The 20,135-nt window shown below is 52.1% G+C and overlaps 2 protein-coding genes across 12 annotated transcripts in view; one reads left to right on the plus strand and one right to left on the minus strand.

Moving 5' to 3' along the window:
* The first annotated feature begins 1,234 nt into the window (after positions 1–1,234).
* GPX3 (glutathione peroxidase 3) lies at positions 1,235–9,771 on the plus strand. The gene is made up of 5 exons (XM_004042839.5): positions 1,235–1,511; positions 6,116–6,269; positions 7,675–7,792; positions 8,207–8,306; positions 8,686–9,771. Exons 1-5 carry the CDS (start codon positions 1,425–1,427, stop codon positions 8,905–8,907), a joined length of 681 nt encoding a protein of 226 aa, XP_004042887.2. The 5' UTR covers positions 1,235–1,424; the 3' UTR covers positions 8,908–9,771.
* Positions 9,772–10,740: 969 nt separating this feature from the next.
* TNIP1 (TNFAIP3 interacting protein 1) overlaps positions 10,741–20,135 on the minus strand; it is a 57,258-nt gene continuing 47,863 nt past the window's right edge. For 3 of the 11 annotated variants that reach the window (XM_019027134.4, XM_019027133.4, XM_063705919.1), the window contains exons 12-18: positions 19,902–20,030; positions 17,561–17,692; positions 16,341–16,466; positions 15,761–15,826; positions 14,387–14,578; positions 13,067–13,163; positions 10,741–11,543 (exon numbers count right to left, since the gene is read on the minus strand). In XM_019027134.4, coding sequence (XP_018882679.1) covers positions 11,509–11,543; positions 13,067–13,163; positions 14,387–14,578; positions 15,761–15,826; positions 16,341–16,466; positions 17,561–17,692; positions 19,902–20,030 — 777 coding nt within the window. In that variant the 3' untranslated portion in view covers positions 10,741–11,508. Of the gene's footprint in view, positions 11,544–13,066; positions 13,181–13,758; positions 13,902–14,386; positions 14,579–15,760; positions 15,827–16,340; positions 16,467–17,560; positions 17,693–19,901; positions 20,031–20,135 lie in introns of all 11 variants that reach the window. The other 8 variants (XM_055386238.2, XM_055386237.2, XM_063705920.1 and 5 more) reach the window with 5 other exon arrangements.

Genomic DNA, 20,135 nt, shown 5'->3' on the forward strand with positions numbered 1-20,135 from the left:
CTGCCTCACAATAACCTTAGAACATGTCTGAAGACAGATTTTCAGCTTCTGCCCCTAGAGATTCTAATGCAGTGATTCCAAAGTGGGGTCCAGGAATCTGTATTAAAGGCTTCCCAGTTGACTCTGGTGGTCAGAGAGATTTGAGACTGATTCCATCACATTCCCCATCTGTGGACGGGATCATACCTAGACAGCCCAGCCCTAGAACTGCCTGGTCTGATCGTAAGTGTTCCATGGAGATTTTGTTTTTTAATGTAATGAATGATTAAGTCAGCAAATACTTTACATCTGTTGTGTGCTAGGCCCTGTGCCAGGTGGTGATTATGGGCCCTATTCTCAAAGGACTCCTGGTCTCCGTCTGTCACTTACTTTAGAAACAAGTCATCTAGCCAGAGCCAGAAGGGCACTGGAGATCCCATCATTACACAGCTGAGGAAACTGAGGCCCAGAGAGTAACTGCAACATGTTAAAGACTACACAGGCAGCAAATTTATTTTCTGCTTCTAAGCCAGGTGGTTTGGCCACAGGTAGGCCAAGAAGAATACGAACAGACAAGCCTTGCTGGGTTTCCCACTCAGTTTATTACTATTAGACCATTCCCTTTTTCTCCACTCACATTTCTGCGCATTTCTATGGTCTTCATAGAATCTAAGCCTAAAAATAGAGTTTTCCTTGAGTCTTTGGGTCTTCATTTCTGAAGACTCTCATGTCACAGAAAACTTTAATTAAATAAATCGTTATGCTTTTCTCTTGCTAACCTTTTTCTACAGGCATGTCAGCTGTGACCCTTACGATGGGGAGGAAAGGCACCCCACCTTCTCTGTCCCTACAGTCCCAATGCCCTACCCAGAATGGGGTTTTCAAAATCCCAGGACACCCACCCTTTGTTTCTTAAGCACTAAACCTATATATAGATATATAGTAAATGTTTCTGGAAGTTTAACTTCAGATCTTGCTGAAATTTGAAGCCCTCAATTTCCAGAGGACCGTCGCGAGGTGTTTTTAAAACCTCGATAGGAATAAGAAATGCTTCCCAGAATGGAGACTTCCATCAGTTCTTGGGAGCTATTAGCCCCCTTGCCCTGGCTGTAATGGAGACCGCTGTGTCTGCCTCCTTTCGCACTTTGGAGCCAAAAGAGGAAGGGACCGCCTCCCACGTCCACAGGGACCTGACTTCCACCTCTCTGTCCAGATTTGCTTATGTCACTGTCGCCCCGGGACGGGGAGGTGGGAGCTGAGGGCAAGTCGCGCCCGCCCCTGAAATCCCAGCCGCCTAGCGATTGGCTGCAAGGGTCCCGGCTTGGCCGCGGATTGGTCACACCCGAGGGCTTGAAAGGTGGCTGGGAGCGCCGGACACCTCAGACGGACGGTGGCCAGGGATCAGGCAGCGGCTCAGGCGACCCCGAGTGTGCCCCCACCCCGCCATGGCCCGGCTGCTGCAGGCGTCCTGCCTGCTTTCCCTGCTCCTGGCCGGCTTCGTCTCGCAGAGCCGGGGACAAGAGAAGTCGAAGGTGAGTGAGCCTCCGGGCCGGGGGCCGGGAGAAAAAACCTAGCCCCTCGGTGTCCAGCGCTCAGTGCAATGCACCCCTTTTCCCAGGCTCCCCACCAGATGGGCAATCCTGAGGTGCGAGGGACCTCCTGAACCCCTTTTGCCGCCCCCTCCGCCGCCGGGACCCCGCCCCCGACCGTCGTCTCGTAGTTCCATCTGTTGGAGAGCCGAGACCTGGTGCTTCAGGCGGGCAGAATGACTAAGGGAGGAAGGTCTCTCTCCCCGAGCTCGCACTTTCTCCCCACTGCCACCTCGAGGGTCGCCTTGCTACATCTATGTCACCTCCGTGCCTGAGCTGCTCCCCTTCAGTAGGGCCTTAGAGGGAAGGCGTCACAGAAAAAAATGCCCAGCGTCTGGGTGGGCTGTGCAAGTTCCCAGGGAGAGAGACAAGGAGAAAGTAGAGAGGCAGCTGGGTGGTCCTGGTCCTGAAGAACTGCTGTGGCGGGCTCTTCTACCCCAAGAATGATACAGGCAGGTAGAAATGGCCACTTGGATTCAGGGCACTGGTAGAAGAGGCAGAGATCTGTGCTAGAAAGAGCTCTGGAGTGACAGTGCAGAACACTCAGGACCCTGAGTCCTTACCTGCTCCTGGACCCCCGTTTCTCCATCTGCAGGGGGGAGTTTGCGGGTGGGAGTGCATGGGGCACAATGAAGCTGAGGGCCTCAGAGGGGATGCTTGGAGAAGCTGAAAAATCCACAAGCTGTTCTCTGAAATTTCCTCCCCTGGGGCAGCCTCACTACCCAGGACCCACTGTCCTCATTAGCCTGAGGAAACCTGGTAGTTGGAGAAAGCTGGGGACTGCTAATTCAGAAGAAGAGGTAGAATTCTCTAGAGCCTCAGTCTATTTCCAGCAGGTGTGTGGCCCATACCTGGAGTGGGGATACTGAGGCCAGGAGTGGGATGACCCAGCATGCTTATATCCTTTGACAGTATGTACTGGGGTGGGCTCTGTAGACCTCTCCTCTACCCAGGGAGTGGGAGTGGGTGGGGAAGGAGGCAGAAGCCAGGTGTAGGGATAGACTCAAAGAGAGCGATTTCTGTCTCCAACTTCCCAACATGCATAACTCACATTTTTGCAAGCTCTGAGCTTTTGTTTCTAAAATCCTCTGGGTCTTCACTTTAATTAAGATCTTATGAGTCTAGGATTCTGTTTCCAAAATTCTGTCCACTTCTCAGGAAGCCCATTGGAAGCACAGGGTTCCTTCCATGTTACTCACCCCTTTTCGGTCCTCAGCCTAAATCCGATTAATCAGCCTCTCCTTGGAGTCAGTCTAAATGGATGTGAAGCCACTTCGTCCAAGTCCCCTCCTTTTTATCCATCCCTGTTCATAATCCCCAACTCAGAAGGCATTTTCCAGGTCAGGAATGGGATCGATTTTCAACACTGAGGTTTGGGGTGGGCCATAGACAGGCCAGCACCGTGGAGTCAGTCCCAACCTCTCAGTTTTGGAAGGGTCAAACAAGATACAATTGGGCCCCGCCTCAAGAAGGCTAGTGGGGAGAACGTGGACTCCATGAATAACTCATCATAGCTGTGTCTTCTCTGCAGCACTCTGGGGAAGGATAAATGGACTCAGAGCGAATAGGATGGGGATGGTCTAGAAAAGTTTTAGGGTGAGGTGTGATCATATCACATACAACCAGTCAGGACTTGCTGGCTAATGAAAGCCTGGGCATGCCCATCTCTGCTCCCAAGTTCTTAGAGTTCAGATGTCTTAGCTCTGGGTTAGGACCCAACCACTCACTTTACCCCCAACCCCAGGGTAAAGAGATAGGGTTATGGGGCATGTGGAGAATGGAATGGACGAAAGGTGACTCAGCCCCAGAGAGGTGTTTTCCTCCTACCAATTCAAAGGGATACACTAGGGAAGAGACCAGGTCCTCCTCTTCTTGCTGCGTCACCTCCCCAGTCCAACTTCAGGCTGCCCACGCTCCTTGTCTCTACAAAAGGACTGCAGAAGCCGGAAAGAGTGACAACTGCTGACGTGCACGGGATCCTAGTAACTGCTGGTTTCTAGGTGACTAAACCTGGCAGAGAGAATCATGGAACCACAGGCTGACAGAGTTAAAGGGCCCTTAAGACAGCCCTGAACCTGACTCCATCTTACAATGGAGGAGCTGGAGCCCCAGCAAAGGGGGTCACATGGCATCAGAGACACAGCAAAGCCCAGCACTCAGGTCTCCTGACTCCCAGACCACTTCTCACAGCATCATATTGATAGGAGTGATAAGACGGGAGAGGAGAAAGACACAAGACCAGCAGCCCCAGCCAGCCAGAGTCCTGGCTGAGTCCCATCATCCAACTCTCAAGCCATCGGAACCCTCTTCTCTTGCCCGGCTGTGGGAGGATTCAGGCACCCTCATGGCCTCTCCCCTTATCTCCTCTGGCCACTGTTTCAGATGCGGTGCTCTGGGATTCCACGTGCCCAGAGAAGGGAAGGGGGCTCATAGAGGACTGAGTTGCAGTGATCAGTGGTGAGCACAGCCGTGCCTCTCCACCCACGGGCCACCTTCTGACCCCCACTATCCCTTGACATGAGATTTCATTCCAAGAGACTCCAGGCCTGTTTTGCTCTGCCAGCAGATTCCCATAACCATTTTGGGCAGCAGCATGCTTATCTTCCTGGACATATGCCCAGACAGTGTAAGTGACTTGCTCAGGGCCACGCAGCCAGCAAAAAATAGAACCTAATGAAATAGGGTTCTCCTTGCCACACCCCCAAGCTGAAACTGTGCCCAGAAGCTGGTCCTTCTGTTTACAAGCTCCCATTATTAGGACAACCTGTAATCTTTTTTTCCTCCATGTCTCAGAGTTCATTTTTGGATCATGGCAGAGTTAAAAAAGTGGAGAGGCTATAGACATGCCTGGCTTTCTGGCCACTAGATCTTTGTGGCGGTCTAGGGTGTATTTGTTGTGCCCCAGTTTGTCTGCATTTTAAGGCGGAACTGGCCCTGGCTGGGAACGAGGAGGTCCAGGAGCAGTAGGAATGTTGATCTTAGGTCTTGGGCCTGCCTCCAGCACCCACCAAAAGTCACAGGATGTGGAATATTAGACTCATGCAAAGCAGGAAGTTTGCACCAGAGCCAAGAAGAGAGCTTGCAGCTGCCAGGGAACGGCCTGGCGGAGGAAGCGCAGCCTCGCCCAGCTCAGCAGACCTGCTTCATGACAGAGGCAGCTCTTCTGCACTCTACTGGGGCCACGCCCTGCCAGCATATATCACTCCCTTCACCTGGTCAGGCCCAGGTACCTTGCCTCAACAGCAAGTTCTCCAGAATTGAGGGGAAGAGAGGGAGTGAATTTGCTTCTCTAACTCCAGCCACCTGTCTCTGCCCTCTCCTGGTCTATAATGCTACTTTGCATTCCATTTGTTTATTGTCTGCCCACCTCTCAAAGGATATCAGGGCCACAAAGGACCTTAACGACCACCTTATACAATGGTTTCAAGGTTTTTCCTTTCCCATCACGACCAGCCCACCTGCCAAATTGTGTCAATGATGCAATGACATCCTTTCAAGAGTAGTCTCAGAGTTTTGTTGTCTGTGTCACGGGCAGAGTAGGCTCATAGGCCACATCCTACTAGCCAGCAGTGACCCCAATCCCCCCTCTCCCACTGATCATGATCCTATCAAGCCATCGTGGTTGACCTGGTTGAAGAGTTGGTTCAGTTCAAGGTTCTCATTTTATAAATGAGGAAACTCAGGTCCGAAGAAAAGAAAGGGCCAGTCCAAGACCACACAGGGAGTTAATGGCAGAGGGACATGGAGCCCAGGTCTCCCAGCCCACAGTCCACTGCACTCTGTCCCTCCTTGTCCTGGAGGCTGACTGTGAGCAGCAGCTGGGGAGGGAGGAAGGCATAAGGGTCATCACCAGCCTGCTCAGACCCGGAACATTAACACATGCAGGTACTGTTGCTTTTCCCTACCTCACCACAGCCCTTTCCCCCATGCCTGGCTCTCAGTCCTGCTTCCCTATTTGGTAACAACAGCTTCATCTTTCCTGTCCTGCAGATTGGGAGCCTCTGAACCACCATGTCCATACTGCCTCTTCCTCCTTTCTGTTCAGTTTTTCCTTCACACTGGCCTAGTTCAGGTTCTCATCCTCAATTGCCTGGATTATTCCAACAGCCACCCAACCAGTCTCCATCAGCCCGTCTAGAAACCCAGTCATCAGCTTTAGGGCAGTCTCCCTGAGAGCCCAGTAAATGTTCTGAAATTGACATGTGATGTGGAAGTAATTAGCAAAATAAGTCATTCTCCAGGGTTCCATAGCACTCACTTATTAAGTGCTTAATATTAATAAGTGCTTAATATTAAGTGCTTATTAGGTGCTTAATATTAATAAGTGCTTTTTAAGCACTTAATATTAAGTACCCGAAAAGCACTTATTAAGTGCTTTCATAATCATTATCTTAAGGAATTAGGAGACGTCAGTGCTAGTACAGTTCCAATTCTCGGTGATTATTTTGAGAAAGTCACTCTCTGTTGGGATCTTTCATTCTTTTGAAAACGGAGATGTCCAAGTTCCTTTCCAGCTCTAACTGCTCCTTTTATGGCCTGTGTTCCAGATGGACTGCCATGGTGGCATAAGTGGCACCATTTACGAGTACGGAGCCCTCACCATTGATGGGGAGGAGTACATCCCCTTCAAGCAGTATGCTGGCAAATACGTCCTCTTTGTCAATGTGGCCAGCTACTGAGGCCTGACGGGCCAGTACATTGGTAAGAGCCCACCCTTCCTCCCTGCTTTATTTGGGGCTGTATGGCATATTTCAATCACAGGAGCTTTTCTGGTCATGGGGGAAAGGGTGATGGCAATCACGAGAGTCCAAGCCCCTTTTCTCAGCTCCACTGTGTTCCATGGTTTTGTGAAGATGATTATATAAGCCTGAGGTCTGATTGCCTTTGGACATGTTCTAGGAGATTCCTAGTTATCCTTCTTCATCTCTGGGCACCTCAACAACCCTAAAGGCAGAGGGATAGAGATTAGGTTTGTGCTTAGAGCTCCCTTTGGCTGGAGCATGAGATGGTAACTGAAGCTCCATCTTGCTGAGAATATCTCATTTTCCCTCAGCCCCATCTGCTTTGGTGCTTCTCTTGGCAGCTCTCTGGAAAGCAGGCAATTGCCTCGAGGCCCCAGAGTGTACGCGTGGTGTAGCGGGATGAAGGAGCAGGCTACACTTCTAATGCCCATTCTAAAATAAACTTTGAAGATGATCTAGTTTAGCCTTCCCCTCTTCTCAATTTACAGATGGGAAACCAAGACTCAGAGCAAAGATACAACTTAAACAGGGTCACAAAGCTATTAGCGGTGGAATGGGGCATTTGGCCCAGGTTTCATGATCTCCTGATATGCTTACTCCTTTCTCCCTAGCTGGGGTAGAATACAGAGGCTAGGGGAACAGGCAACCAAAGGCAAGCGACAGCACCCAGGGGAAAACGCTTTGGGGCTGAGCAGTCTACTGGCAGGGGGTCAGGGAGGCAAGGGCAATTTGACCCTCCATGCTCTGCCTGGCAATCACAGGCGAATTCCCGGAAGTGAAAGGACGGCGGTCACGTGGCCCAGTGGCTGTGAGTGCTTTGTCTGGGATGCCTCTCTCTAGCCTTGGAACAGAGCAGAGTGTGTTTGGGCAAGAGATGGGCTGGGTGCTGCTGCAAAAGAGACCAGGGGACACTGAGGAAACTGGGGAGCTGGGCCAGGGCCTCATCTGTGTTCCTGATTTGCCAAAGATTATGGGAGGGTTGTAACCTCACCCCAAAGAAGTTCTCTGCCTTGTATCCAGGGATGGATAGTTCTTGCTCCAGGAAACTCAATCCTGAGGGTCCTGAATGAGTGCTCTAGCTGGCCCAGGTGGAGGGCCTTGGCAATGGGCAGGTGACTGACAGCTGACTTGAGGAAGGGTATTATTCTTGTCCTCCAAACCTCCAATCCATCCAGATTAGAGTCAAGAGGATAGGACCTGAGTCCCAGCATTGCTGTGAACTCACTGGTGATCTTGCGCAAGTCCCTCCCTTTCTCGGGCCTCAGTAGTTCCAGCGGCACAGCGGGTGAGCCGGGGGAGTGGTGTGGATGAGACAGGGCTCCTCGCCAGGATACTCCCATGTCTTCTCTTTCTCTTTGGCCCAGAACTGAATGCACTACAGGAAGAGCTTGCACCATTCGGTCTGGTCATTCTGGGCTTTCCCTGCAACCAATTTGGAAAACAGGAACCAGGAGAGAACTCAGAGATCCTTCCTACCCTCAAGTGAGTGCTCACTCAGCATCCTGAGAAAGCTCCTCTCACATGGCCCATGTCTTGTTATCAACCCCAATTCATGGTGGACATTTATCGGCCACCAAGAACCTCTCTCCTCTTCTAGGATCCCCAGTGGAATGAGGGAAGGGAAGGGACAAGAGAGGGAGAAGGACAGGGACAACTGGTTGTGATGTGCATCCGCAGGGGGCACCAAGGTTGAGGGACACTGAAAAGGGACCAGGCTGGAAAGGAAGACCGTGGACTCACATTATGCCTATGCCCACTGCACATTCACTGGCTCCTGCTGCCCACTGCAGAATAAATCCAGACCCCCAACACCCTCTCCCCTGTTCTGTCCCTTCCTCTCATTTCTGAGCCCTGTGCCCACCTCCTTGGGACCCACCTAAGAACATTTCTCAACAGGTATGTCCGACCAGGTGGAGGCTTTGTCCCTAATTTCCAGCTCTTTGAGAAAGGGGATGTCAATGGAGAGAAAGAGCAGAAATTCTACACTTTCCTAAAGGTGAGCTGCCACCTGTGCTGGCTGGGGCTGCAGCCCCTCCTGGCTCCAGCCCACAGCGTCAGGGCCCATGCCACCTCCCCTGCTCCTAGGCTCTTGGGGAATTTCTTGGCACCTGACTATTGTTCCAACTAGAGGGCTCTGCAGACCCTGACTAGGGTCTCATTGGCCCATTTTACAGAAAGGCCCAGAAGGACCCAGAGTGAACATACTAAGGGTCTCACAATCTTCTAGAGCCACAGCTGGCGCTGGCAGTCTTCTAACTCCCAAACTGGGGCTCTTCTCTCAGGGCCAGGCTATTCTCCCACCCCAGCAAGGCCTGGGAAGGAAGAGGGTCAGGGGGCCTCAAGCAAGGTTGACACTCCTTTCATCCCTGCTCTAGAACTCCTGTCCTCCCACCTCGGAGCTCCTGGGTACATCTGACCGCCTCTTCTGGGAACCCATGAAGGTTCACGACATCCGCTGGAACTTTGAGAAGTTCCTGGTGGGGCCAGATGGTATACCCATCATGCGCTGGCACCACCGGACCACGGTCAGCAACGTCAAGATGGACATCCTGTCCTACATGAGGCGGCAGGCAGCCCTGGGTGTCAAGAGGAAGTAACTGAAGGCCGTCTCGTCCCATGTCCACCATGTAGGGGAGGGACTTTGTTCAGGAAGAAATCCGTGTCTCCAACCACACTATCTACCCATCACAGACCCCTTTCCTATCACTCAAGGCCCCAGCCTGGCACAAATGGATGCATACAGTTCTGTGTACTGCCAGACATGTGGGTGTGGGTGCATGTGGGTGTTGACACACATGCCTACAGGTATGCGTGACTGTGTGTGTGTGTGCATGGGTATACAGCCACATGTCTACCTATGTGTCTTTCTGGGAATGTGTACCATCTGTGTGCCTGCAGCTGTGTAGTGCTGGAGAGTGACAACCCTTTCTCTCCAGTTCTCCACTCCGTGATAATAGTTCACTTACACCTAAACCCAAAGGAAAAACCAGCTCTAGGTCCAATTGTTCTGCTCTAACCGATACCTCAACCTTGGGGCCAGCATTTCCCACTGCCTCCAAATATTAGTAACTATGACTGACGTCCCCAGAAGTTTCTGGGTCTACCACACTCCCCAACCCCCCACTCCTACTTCCTGAAGGGCCCTCCCAAGGCTACATCCCCACCCCACAATTCTCCCTGAGAGAGATCAACCTCCCTGAGATCAACCAAGGCAGATGTGACAGCAAGGGCCACGTACCCCATGTCAGGGGTGGCGTCTTCATGAGGGAGGGGCCCAAAGCCCTTGTGGGCGGACCTCCCCTGAGCCTGTCTGAGGGGCCAGCCCTTAGTGCATTCAGGCTAAGGCCCCTGGGCAGGGATGCCACCCCTGCTCCTTCGGAGGACGTGCCCTCACCCCTCACTGGTCCACTGGCTTGAGACTCACCCCGTCTGCCCAGTAAAAGCCTTTCTGCAGCAGCTGAGCCTACTGTGTGTGGTGCTTCTTCAATGGTGGCCGCCCCCGCCTGGGTGGGAAGTGAGGAGGAGAAGGTGGGGCAGGGTAAAGGGGGGAGGATGAGAAAAGAACAAATACAACAACAAAAACTTTTTACAGTGGGTGCAAAGGTAATTGCGGTTTTCGCCATATGGCAAAATCCAAGGCTACCTCCCCACCCCACAATTCTCCCTGAGATCAGCCAAGGCAGACTGCAAGGGCCATGTAGCCCTATCAGGGGTGGCGTCTTCATGAGGGAGGCCCCCCTGCCACAAAAAAGGGGCAAAAAATGCAATTACTTTTTCAACAACCTGATAGTTAGCTGCAGTGGTGCACTCCTGTAGCCCCAGCTACTTGGGAGACTGATGTGGGAGGCTCCCTTGAGCCCGGGAGTTTGAGGCTATAGTGTGCCGTGACTGAGTCTGTGAAGAGCCACTGCACTCCAGCCTGGGCAACACAGTCAGACTGTCTCTTAAAAAAAAAAAAAAAAAAAAAAAAAAGAGAGAGAGAAATTAGAGAATGCTTTGAGTCCCTGCTTTTTGGCTCCTACCTTGGCCCACTCTGCTTCTCTCACTCAGCATTTGGAGTTTATAAAACCAGTTCTGATCTACTCTCATTCCCTCCCACAGTTCTCCAAGTCAGCTAAGGTTAAGATGAGGTGTTCTGTTTGACAGATGAGGAAACTGAGGCTCACAGAAGGGCCATGCCTTGCCCCAGGTCTCCTGATGAGTGAGGGGCAGGACTGGAATTTAAACGCAAGTCCCCTGAGTCCTGGCCTAGGCTCCTTCCACTGCCCCTGGTTGCCCTACCCTCAGGGAGGCCCTGATACGTCACCATTACTCAAGAGTAATGGTGACCATCTCAGGGAAAGGAAGAAAAGGGGAACAGAAGGAGGGACCCAGGAAAGCAGGGGGTTGATAGGGGAACATTAGCGCATAAATGAACATGAGTCAGAATGTTGATCTTCTTCAACTTGGATTTATGTCCATGATTCGTGCAAATAGCTATCCAGGGATGGACAGCCACCCTAATCTGGGCTTCTGGCACCACAGGCCTCCAGCTATGGGGTCCAGGGTCTGAACCTCAGGGCCTGGCAGCTTCAGGCTGGCACCCCTCGGCGGACGTGGCTGGCATGGCCTTCTCCCATCTGTGATGGCTTCAGCAAGGCTACTGTGAGTGGTGGTGGAGAGGGCCCCAGAGCCAGAATATCCATCATTCTCTTCTGTTCTGGAGACAAACCCACACTTCCCACAGCTCCTCACAGAGGGGTAGGGGTGTGCGTGGGGCAGGTCCTGCTACAGAGCTTGAAGCAAAAATTAAACACACACACAAATTGGTCATGGCAACTAGAGGGCCTGAAACCACTTCCGGGAGGTTTTGAAGGAAGGGGGTCTTGGCTGCATCCCACTCTTAGGATTGCTGCTCCTGGAGGCTTCTGCAACGGATGGCGGGTCAAAGCCGGATGAGGCCTCTCTCCACTCAGCAGCAGGGAAGGAGTTTTTCCCAGTCACTCCCAGCAGAGTACAAATGAAAGCCTTCTGGGTGGAGCCTCCCCAGTCCTGTAAACAGCTCAGTTCAGGGACTGGTGTACAAGCTGGCCACCCATCTCAGCCTCTCATCCAGCTGAGGCTCTGGCCACACCGTGCAAGTGGCTTCTAGTTTTTCGGCAATCTGAGATCAGCTGGCTCTGCAAGATGAACGTGGAGCCAAATGACACAATCTGGTCTCACTGAGGCCCCTCACGGTCATTTTTTGGAGACTCTAAATAAACAAAAATTTTGAGGACTTCATGATTATGTGGTAGAGCGAGTTTCAAAAGTCTCTTATGGAATGCAATGCAGGAACAGTGAAAATAACAGCTAGGGTTACTGGGTGCTACCAAGTGCCAGGGCTAAGTACCTTAGGTACGCTGGTCATGTAATCTTCACCCAGCCCTATGAAGAAGGCAGGTTATTATCCCATTGTAGAAGAGGGAACTGGGACACTAAGAGGTTTTAAATGACTTGCTCATAGTTCCAGGTCCAGGAAGTAGTGGGGCTAGGATTTGAACCCAATCTCAAATCCTGGAGCAGTTCTGGGGAGGGAGCCCCTCCCATTATACCAATCTCTACCACTCATCAAAGCAGCCTCCAAGGGGCTCCACTGAACTTGTAGGGCTCTTCAGGGAAAAACAGAAAATGACTGAGCAGCCCAATCCCTTCTTCCAATCACCAAATCCTCCGAACTGCAACCCCTCCAAGGTGTCCGTCCCATGGCCTCTACTCACACACCTGCAAAGGGACACTCGCTACCTCCCAGAGCTGGCTCCATTTCTGCACAACTGTGTCCCTTAGAAAGTTCCTCTTCATGTTGCGATGGACTTGGCCTCCCTGTCATTCCCACCCACTAGTTATAATTGTTCCCAGAAGTCCCACAGGCGAGGTGGTGCCTTGTGCCCCATGAGAGCTCTACAGGGAGCAATGGCAGTCGCTAAGGTCCCAATCTTTTCACGAGTGGACACAGCTCCAGGCTCTTCAGCCTTTCATGGTGGACACCATGGTCAGGGGAGCTTTTCAAACAGAAATATGGTCATGCCACTCTGCTTTAAAATGTCCAGTGACTACACATTATGCTGAGGATAAGACCCAGGCCTCCCACCACGCTCCGCAGGCCTGCACGGTCAGGACCCGGCTACGTCCTGAACCCTGCGTTGCCCCTCTCTTTCCCTACCTTGTTCTTGGCTCGAGCCACGCTGGTCTTCCCTCAAATCAGCTCCCCTACTTCCCCTCCTCCCACCACGGCCTCTGCATTTGTCATGTTCTCTGCAAAAGCATCCTCCACCCCTACCTCTCCACCTAGCTAGTGTCACTCATTCTGAGAGTCTCAACTCAAATGCTGCCCCCGGTCTAGGTCGGCTTCCTCTGCTATCTGCTCCCACAGAAACCGGCTCTTCTTCCTTTAGGGCACTTGAGTGCAGCCTGTTTGTGTGGTGTTTGTTTATTCATTTCTGCCTCCCTCATTAGACATTACGCTGTATAAGGGCAAGGACTGTATCTGCTTCTGTTCTCTAGGCATCCACAGCACCTAGCACGATGCCTGGCATTAGATAATGCACTAGAATGAATGGTTCCAGCCCCCCTCACCCTGTAGTTGCCATCACTCTCCATTCAACACTGTTTTGGAAAGCTGGGCCTCTCCTCCACCAAGATCAGAAAGTAACAACATCACCCCCAAACTCAGGCAATGCTGGCAGATAAGATATTATCTCCCCCAGGGAGGACCAAGACTCAGTATTAGGGGCTCACCTGGTTCTGTAGGCCTGGCTGTGGGAGGGTCCATCACTTGGGAGTTCTGATTTGGATTTCGAACCCCTCCACAGGGTAGACGCCAGGTGTATTCCGGCTGCGACAAAACTGGTGCTTAATAATCAATAACCACACCCAAAAATTACAATAGCACTTACTGTGCCGGGACAATACTAAATCTGTATTAGTCAAGTATAATTGAATCTTTATAAGAACCCAGGCTGGCACTCCCATTTCACAGGTAAGGAATCTGAGGCTCAGAGGGGATAACTTGCTGAAGGTCATCCAGCAAGGAGAATGGCTAAGCTTGGATTTGAATCCAGGTCTTTGTAAATCCAGAGCCAATCTCTTAAGTGCCATACTATATACTCTGGTGTTTAAAGATGTGTACCAAGAAGGGTCATATGGGAGAAGCTGAAAAAGAGGCCAGCCAGGAGGTTTCTGTAATGGTCCAGGGGAGAGCTGGGATGCCTAAGGTGGGGCTGTGGCAGAGGACTGGGGAAAATGGGACAAGTGACAGCAGATCTTTGGAAGAAGAATAAGAAGGGAAAAGAGGCCAGGCGTAGTGGCTCACGCCTGTAATCCTAACACTTTGGGAGGCCGAGGCGGGTGGATCACCTGAGGTCAGGAGTTCAAGACCAGCCTGGCCAATATGGAGAAACCCCATCTCTACCAAAAATACAAAAAATTACCGGGCGTGGTGGTGCATGCCTGTAATCCCAGCTACTTGGGAGGCTAAGGCAGGAGAATAGCTTGAACCTGGGAGGCAGAGGTTGCAATGAGCCGAGATCGTATCACTGCACTCCAGCATGGGCAAAAAAGAGTGAAACTCCATCTCAAAAAAAGAAAAAAGGGAAAAGAAAATAAAAAAAGAGAGGAGAGAAGAAGAGGAGGGGAGGGGAGAGGAGCAGAGGGGAGGGGAGGGGAGGGGAGAGGAAAGGAAAGGAAAGAGAGAGAAACATGGTGAGGCTCTGGAACCTAGTTACATGTGGAAGTTATAAGAAAAAGCAAACCCAAACTCTGATACCCATGGCCTGGGGCCTGGAGGGAGTCCTCCTTCCCACCCTGCACTCTTACTCAGCCTTCTCCGTCCTAGACCAGTGACCCTGAACAGCTGTGGGGCAGCCCTGCGGGACTGTGGCCAGATCCCTGCCCCTGGGTAGCAGCCCAGAGCCAGGCCCTGGACACCCACCTGCCACCACGGTGCTGTTTAGTTCAGAAGGATGCAGTTTCTGAACCCCTCACTTAACCTTCCTCTCTGGAAGGTGTCTGGGGCAGCCTCTGTGTGTGCCCTGGAGCAAGGGAGGGACACAGACTCACCAGATGGAAGAGGCGCGAGTTGGGGAGTGGGGGCGGGTGCTCCATGGCCATGGGGGGAGGGGGGTAGCGGATCTGGGACCAGTCCTCGAAGCCATGGTGTGGCACCATGGCTGGCATGGGCGGGTAGGCGTAGGGGTAGGCCCCGCAGAGATGTTCTGGGTGGGGCTCCACATGGTAACGCTCTCCTGAGGCCTGCAAGAAAGGCTGACGTCTGGCTTTGGCCTGCAACAGGCTGCACAGGACACCCATCTCATCACCCTCTAAATAGAATGTTAGCTCTCTGAAGGCTAGCAGACTGGGTACCAAAGGCTGGTATGTGGTCATGAAAGGCTGCTACATGAGTACAGAAATCTGGATACATGGGCATAGAAGGCTGGATATATGAGCATGGAAGGCTGCATGGGCATGGAAGGCTGGGTACACATGCATGGAAGGTTGTGACATGGGCACAGAAGGCTGGTACATGGGCATGGAAGGCTGGTACATGGGCATGGAAGGCTAGTACATGGGCACGGAAGGCTGGTACATGGGCACAGAAGGCTGGTACATGGGCACAGAAGACTAGTACATGGGCATGGAAAGCTGGTACATGGGCATGGAAGGCTGGTACATGGGCACGGAAGGCTGGTACATGGGCACGGAGAGCTAGTACATGGGCACAGAAGGCTGCTACATGGGCAGTGAAGGCTGGTACATGGGCACAGAAGGCTAGGTACATGGGCACGGAAGGCTGGTACATAGACACGGAAGGCTGGTACATGGGCACGGAAGGCTAGAACATGGACACGGAAGGCTGGTACATGGGCACAGAAGGCTGCGTACATGGGCACGGAAGTCTGGGCACATGGGCATGGAAGGCTGGGCACATGGGCATGGAAGGCTCATACATGGGCACGGAAGGCTGGGTAAATGGACACAGAAGGCTGGGCACATGGGCACGGAAGGCTGATACGTGGAAACGGAAGGCTGAGCACATGGGCATGGAAGGCTGGTACATGGACACGGAAGGCTGGTACCTGGGCATGGAAGGCTGGGTATGGGCACAAAAGGCTGGTACATGGGCACGGAGGGCTGGAACATGGGCATAGGAAGTTGGATACATGGGCACGGAAGGCTCATACACGGCCAAAGAAGGCTAGTCACATGGGCACGGAAGGTTGTTACCTGGACACAGAATGTCAACAGTGATGACAGCTAATGCATTGTGGGCACTGCCTCTGTACCAATACTGCTCTAAGGCTTTTCCTGTATTACTCATCAGTTAGTTAGCAGAGGATGTCCCCACGCCCGAGCACACACTGTGCATCCATCAGGCTAGCTCCATGAGGAAGGTAAGAGGATGTCAGTGCTGCTACCTCCCTCAAGCCTCCTCACCTTTGCTTTCCTCTTCTGCTGTCTGAGGGCTTCTCTTGCCTTCTCCTCATCTTTGAATGCTTTTAGCTGAGAGAAGAAGGGAGGGAGAAAAGACTGTCGGCACAGGTGGTTTCTGGCCAGGCCTGGATCCAGGGCCTAACCAGCCACGAGGACTGACCGGCTGATGCTTCCCTCTGGGCCACCATGCGTGGGCCAGCCTCGGGAAAGGGCCCTGAGGGCGGAGCACAGCCCAGGCTGTTGCTGCAGGCCACCTGCTTGTCACAGTGGTCTGTGCACAGGTCAAGAGGGTTCACGTGAACCTCGCTGCTTCTGTGCTAACATCTTTTAGTTCCACTCTGGGAGAGTAAAGCCCAGAACTGACTGTGGAAAGTCAGAGGTAGAGGTATCTCAGAGTAAACCTCGTAATTGTACAAAGAAAGAGTCAGAGAGGGGAAGGGCCTTGCCGAGCTCAAATATGATTGCAGAGCTGGAGAGAAGCAGTGAGGGTCCTGACATCCAGCCTCACCAGGGCCCTCCAATCCATGCCCCCTCTCCCCACGAGGACAGGCCAGTTGCCCTTCCTGGGTCCAGTCACTCTTACCTGGGCATTTGACAGGGTGACCTGGGCCTGCAGCTTCTCCACTTGCTTCTTCAGCTCTTCCTTCTCCTCATTCATGCGCTCACGGTCACTGCGCTCCCTCTGGAAGTCCTCCTCGAAGATCTTCACCTGGTGTGGAGGGAGGGTGAAGAGAGGGAGGGGGATGGTCCTGAGTGGGGATTTCTCCTCAGGCCCAGGCTCCCATGCCTCCTGCTGGGGTCACAGATGGCAGAGCTGGGGGTCGCCATGGGGAGTGGGACAGGTACACCTCCAGCCCCCACCTTAACTTCAAACAGAGTAGTTCTGTGTCCCTCTATCTTACATTCTGGGCTTCAAGGTAGGACTTTATTTGAACAAAGGATATATGGTTTTAAAAAAACGTTGAAAGCCATCAACCAGTGCAATCCTTTCACTCCGCTGAGACCCACAGGGGCAGTGATCACAGAACCAGTGTGGTGTAGACCAGAGTTTGGATCTGCTGGTTCTGAGGGCAGAGACCCTACAAACTCTGCTAGGGCTCCAGGGTGCCCTGGCAGAGGTGGGTTGGGTGGGGCCTGCCTCTGTCTCTTAGCCTGTAGTTTCACATCCTTAGTGCAGATCAGCTGAGACACTGGCTAGGTTCAAGGCGGTTTAGGAGGATCAAAAGCATAGGATTAAATAGCACAGAGACAATGGGAGAGCCATAACCTTTTTGCTTCCTTTCACCCCAATCCTTCTGTGTCCCTCAGGGCTAGTAGGTCTTTAATACCATTTCAGTACCTGCCAATCTCCTTTAAATAAAGGAGAAAAGAACTCCAGTTCAGAGTCTTCATCTGGCAAGAGTATCTGGCTAGAGTTTAATAACATTGTTCTGTTTTTATTGTTTATTGTGTACAGTTACTTTCTACCTGTGACAAATAATAAATGATTTTTTCCATTTATAGCAGTGATATAAAACTCCCTTTTAAATTCATTTATTTAGAATTTATTTTTTAAATACTAGGTAAATAATAGCACGTGTGGGGCATAGAGATGGCTAAATCATAAAGGTGGTGGAGGAACGACTTAAGCTAGGGTTATGGTGCTGGAAAGGATAAACCTAGAGCCAGAGGGGGGCCCTGGCCAATGGCCAGAAAGCGGATTACTAATTACAGGTTCCATGTGATTTCAAGCCGTCTGGGCCCTCAGGAAAGCTCCAGCTCCCACAGAGCACCTCCCACCTGATTTCCTCCCAGAAGCCTCACCTGCTGTTTCAGCAACTCATTCTGCGTGACCAGCTCCTGTTTCCTTAGGAGGGCCCCTGCTCCTTCTGGGCTCCCAAATGCTGTTGGTGGAGATGATGGTGGGGTTTGGATGCTCAGTGCTTCCTCCAGGGCCTGGAATCAGGAAAAGAAAAGATGGGACCATCAGCAGGAACCCCTGGAAATCAGGGCCCTTTGGAGGGGTCATCCTCAGGGACCTCCTTCCTAATAATAATCATACTAATAATAGCCACCACTACCAGTCCTATTTAATAAATGCTTCCCTATTTATTTGCATTCTACACATATCATTTCATTGGATCTTCTGCACAGTGCCATGAAGAAAAGACTATGATCATCATCCTCATTTTACAGATGTGAAAACTGAGGCTCAGAGACCTGAAGGGACTTGTCCAAGGTCAAGGTCACACAGCTAGTAAGTGGCAGAGCACAGATTCAGGCCCAGCACATGCTCCTACCCAGCAGGCTAAATTGGTGTTGTCATGCAGAAGGGGAAACCTCCCCTTCCCTGAACAGGTGTGGCTCAATTCTTAGCACCCAGACCTAGAAGGAAGATTAAGTCCTCCAGGGGAAGCTTCAGTCTCACCAACAACTGCCCTGCCCTGAGATTCTTCACTTTCAGCAACCCATTCCCATCCAAACCACCCCTTCCATCCTCAACACTTACGTACATAGAGAAGACTGGATTTAATTTCTGCTTAGTTAATATTTTCCCTTTCTAACACTGAAAATGGGCTGAAATATCATCAAATAACATTTTGAAAATAAAAAAAATACTCTTAATCTATCATGTTCACAATAGATTATATAAACAGTGTGCCCACATCTTCTTAAAGGTTTCAGTTAACTGTGTTTCCCCTTTAACTCTGTTAACATGTTACTCAGAACTCTGGAACATGTCTCAAGACTGGGCACCCTGGACTTTGGCCCCAGGACAGCAGGGCCTCCCCCTCGCATGCCTCAGCATCGCCCATGGGCCTCCCTGGACCGAGGGGAGATAGAGACCTGGCCCAACTTGGACTCGGGCTTCCACCTGGTCTCCTCAGCTCCCCTAGACACCCAAAGAAACTGCAGGACCGACAGTAAATTCAGGATGCTCCGAGGGGAAGTTATGGCTCCACTTTATCTTCCTACTCCACCCCACTTTTTAGATGAAAAGACTGAGGTCCAGCGACAGGGAGATGCCTAGGTCATGAGCAAAGAAGGCCACATGCCCTGCATTACTCATCCACATGGTGTCTGTCCCTGGCTCTGCCAAGAAAACCTCCAAGGTCATCTTTATGATCAGCAACATGGACAATTCTCTGCCTGGATTTAGAGCCCCAAGTCCCCCAGCTCAGGACAGATCGTGTTTCTTTCTCTGGAAACAGGTCAAGGGCCCCAGACTTGGCATAATCAGTGTTTACAAAACACCAAAACCAAAAAGAAAGGGTTTCCCCAGCAGGCCTAGGAATGCTCAACTCATGCCAGAGTCCACTGTGACCAGGGTCAGGAGGCAGAGGGAAAGGAAAAACAATTAGCACGAAACGAAAAGCTGAGCCATGAACTTAACTCCTCCAGGCCCTCAGAGAATGTTTCCTTTCAAAGCTCCCTCCTGTCAGCTTGCATCTTTGAAACGTGCTGGAAAGCAGGCAGAACTAGAGCCATTCCCACCAGGGCTCGGACGGCAAAACTGAACTGGAGAGGCTGGAGAGGCTAAGCTGGGACTAGACCACTCCGCTTGGCTCAGACCAGAGGGTTTCTGGTTTCCCCAGCCTCTACCCCGGGGGCCCCATCTCCCTGGATCCCACTGCACAAGGGCGGGCCCCCTCAGCCCGTGCTCCTCCACTCCCATCAGTGTTTGCTGAACATGTGCTTGATGCCAGGCGCTGTACAAGGCGCCCAGGGTATACACCTTGGTGAAAGTATGCACCTCCCACCACCAGATGGGAAGACAGAATTAAATAAGTGATGACGAGCCATGAGAAGGAGTGTCAGAGAAGTTCCTGGTACCTCAGGAGCATAGACCAGGGCAACCTGAATGAGATTCTGGGAAGGCTTTGCTGAGCAAGTGAGGGTAAAGCGAACCCTGACAAGCAGGGTGGGCAGGTGAGGCACAAGGGGAAGAGTGCACCTCCAGAGGGAAGGGTGACACAGGCTAATTCAAGGGCTGAGTCACTCCGAGTGTGGGAGGCAATGGCAGAGCAGGCGGGAAACAGGATGCCAGCTCACTGACTGGGGGTTACCCTTCCTAAGCTGAATGGTTGGGGGCGCCAGTGATGGGGTGGACATTGCAGCTGGACTCAAGGGAGCCCAGCCAAGGGACCCGGGCCAAGGCACCCACCTTGTTGAGCCGCTGGATCTCCTTTTCCTGGTACTCACGCTGTCGGGTGAGTGGGCTCAGCTGATCCTGCAGGTACTTGACCTTTTGGCGCAGCTCCTTGGCCTCTGCTGTCAGCTGCTCCTTGTCGGTCTGCAGGGAATACAAGGTTGGTAAGCTGGCTAGGATGGCCTCTCCAGGAGGCCTCGGATTCTCTGTCCTGCCTGGCCCAGCCCTTATGTTCTCCCCTGGCCATCA

This window comes from Gorilla gorilla, chromosome 4, assembly GCF_029281585.2.
Source record: "Gorilla gorilla gorilla isolate KB3781 chromosome 4, NHGRI_mGorGor1-v2.1_pri, whole genome shotgun sequence".
In the NCBI taxonomy this organism is placed as follows: domain Eukaryota; kingdom Metazoa; phylum Chordata; class Mammalia; order Primates; family Hominidae; genus Gorilla; species Gorilla gorilla.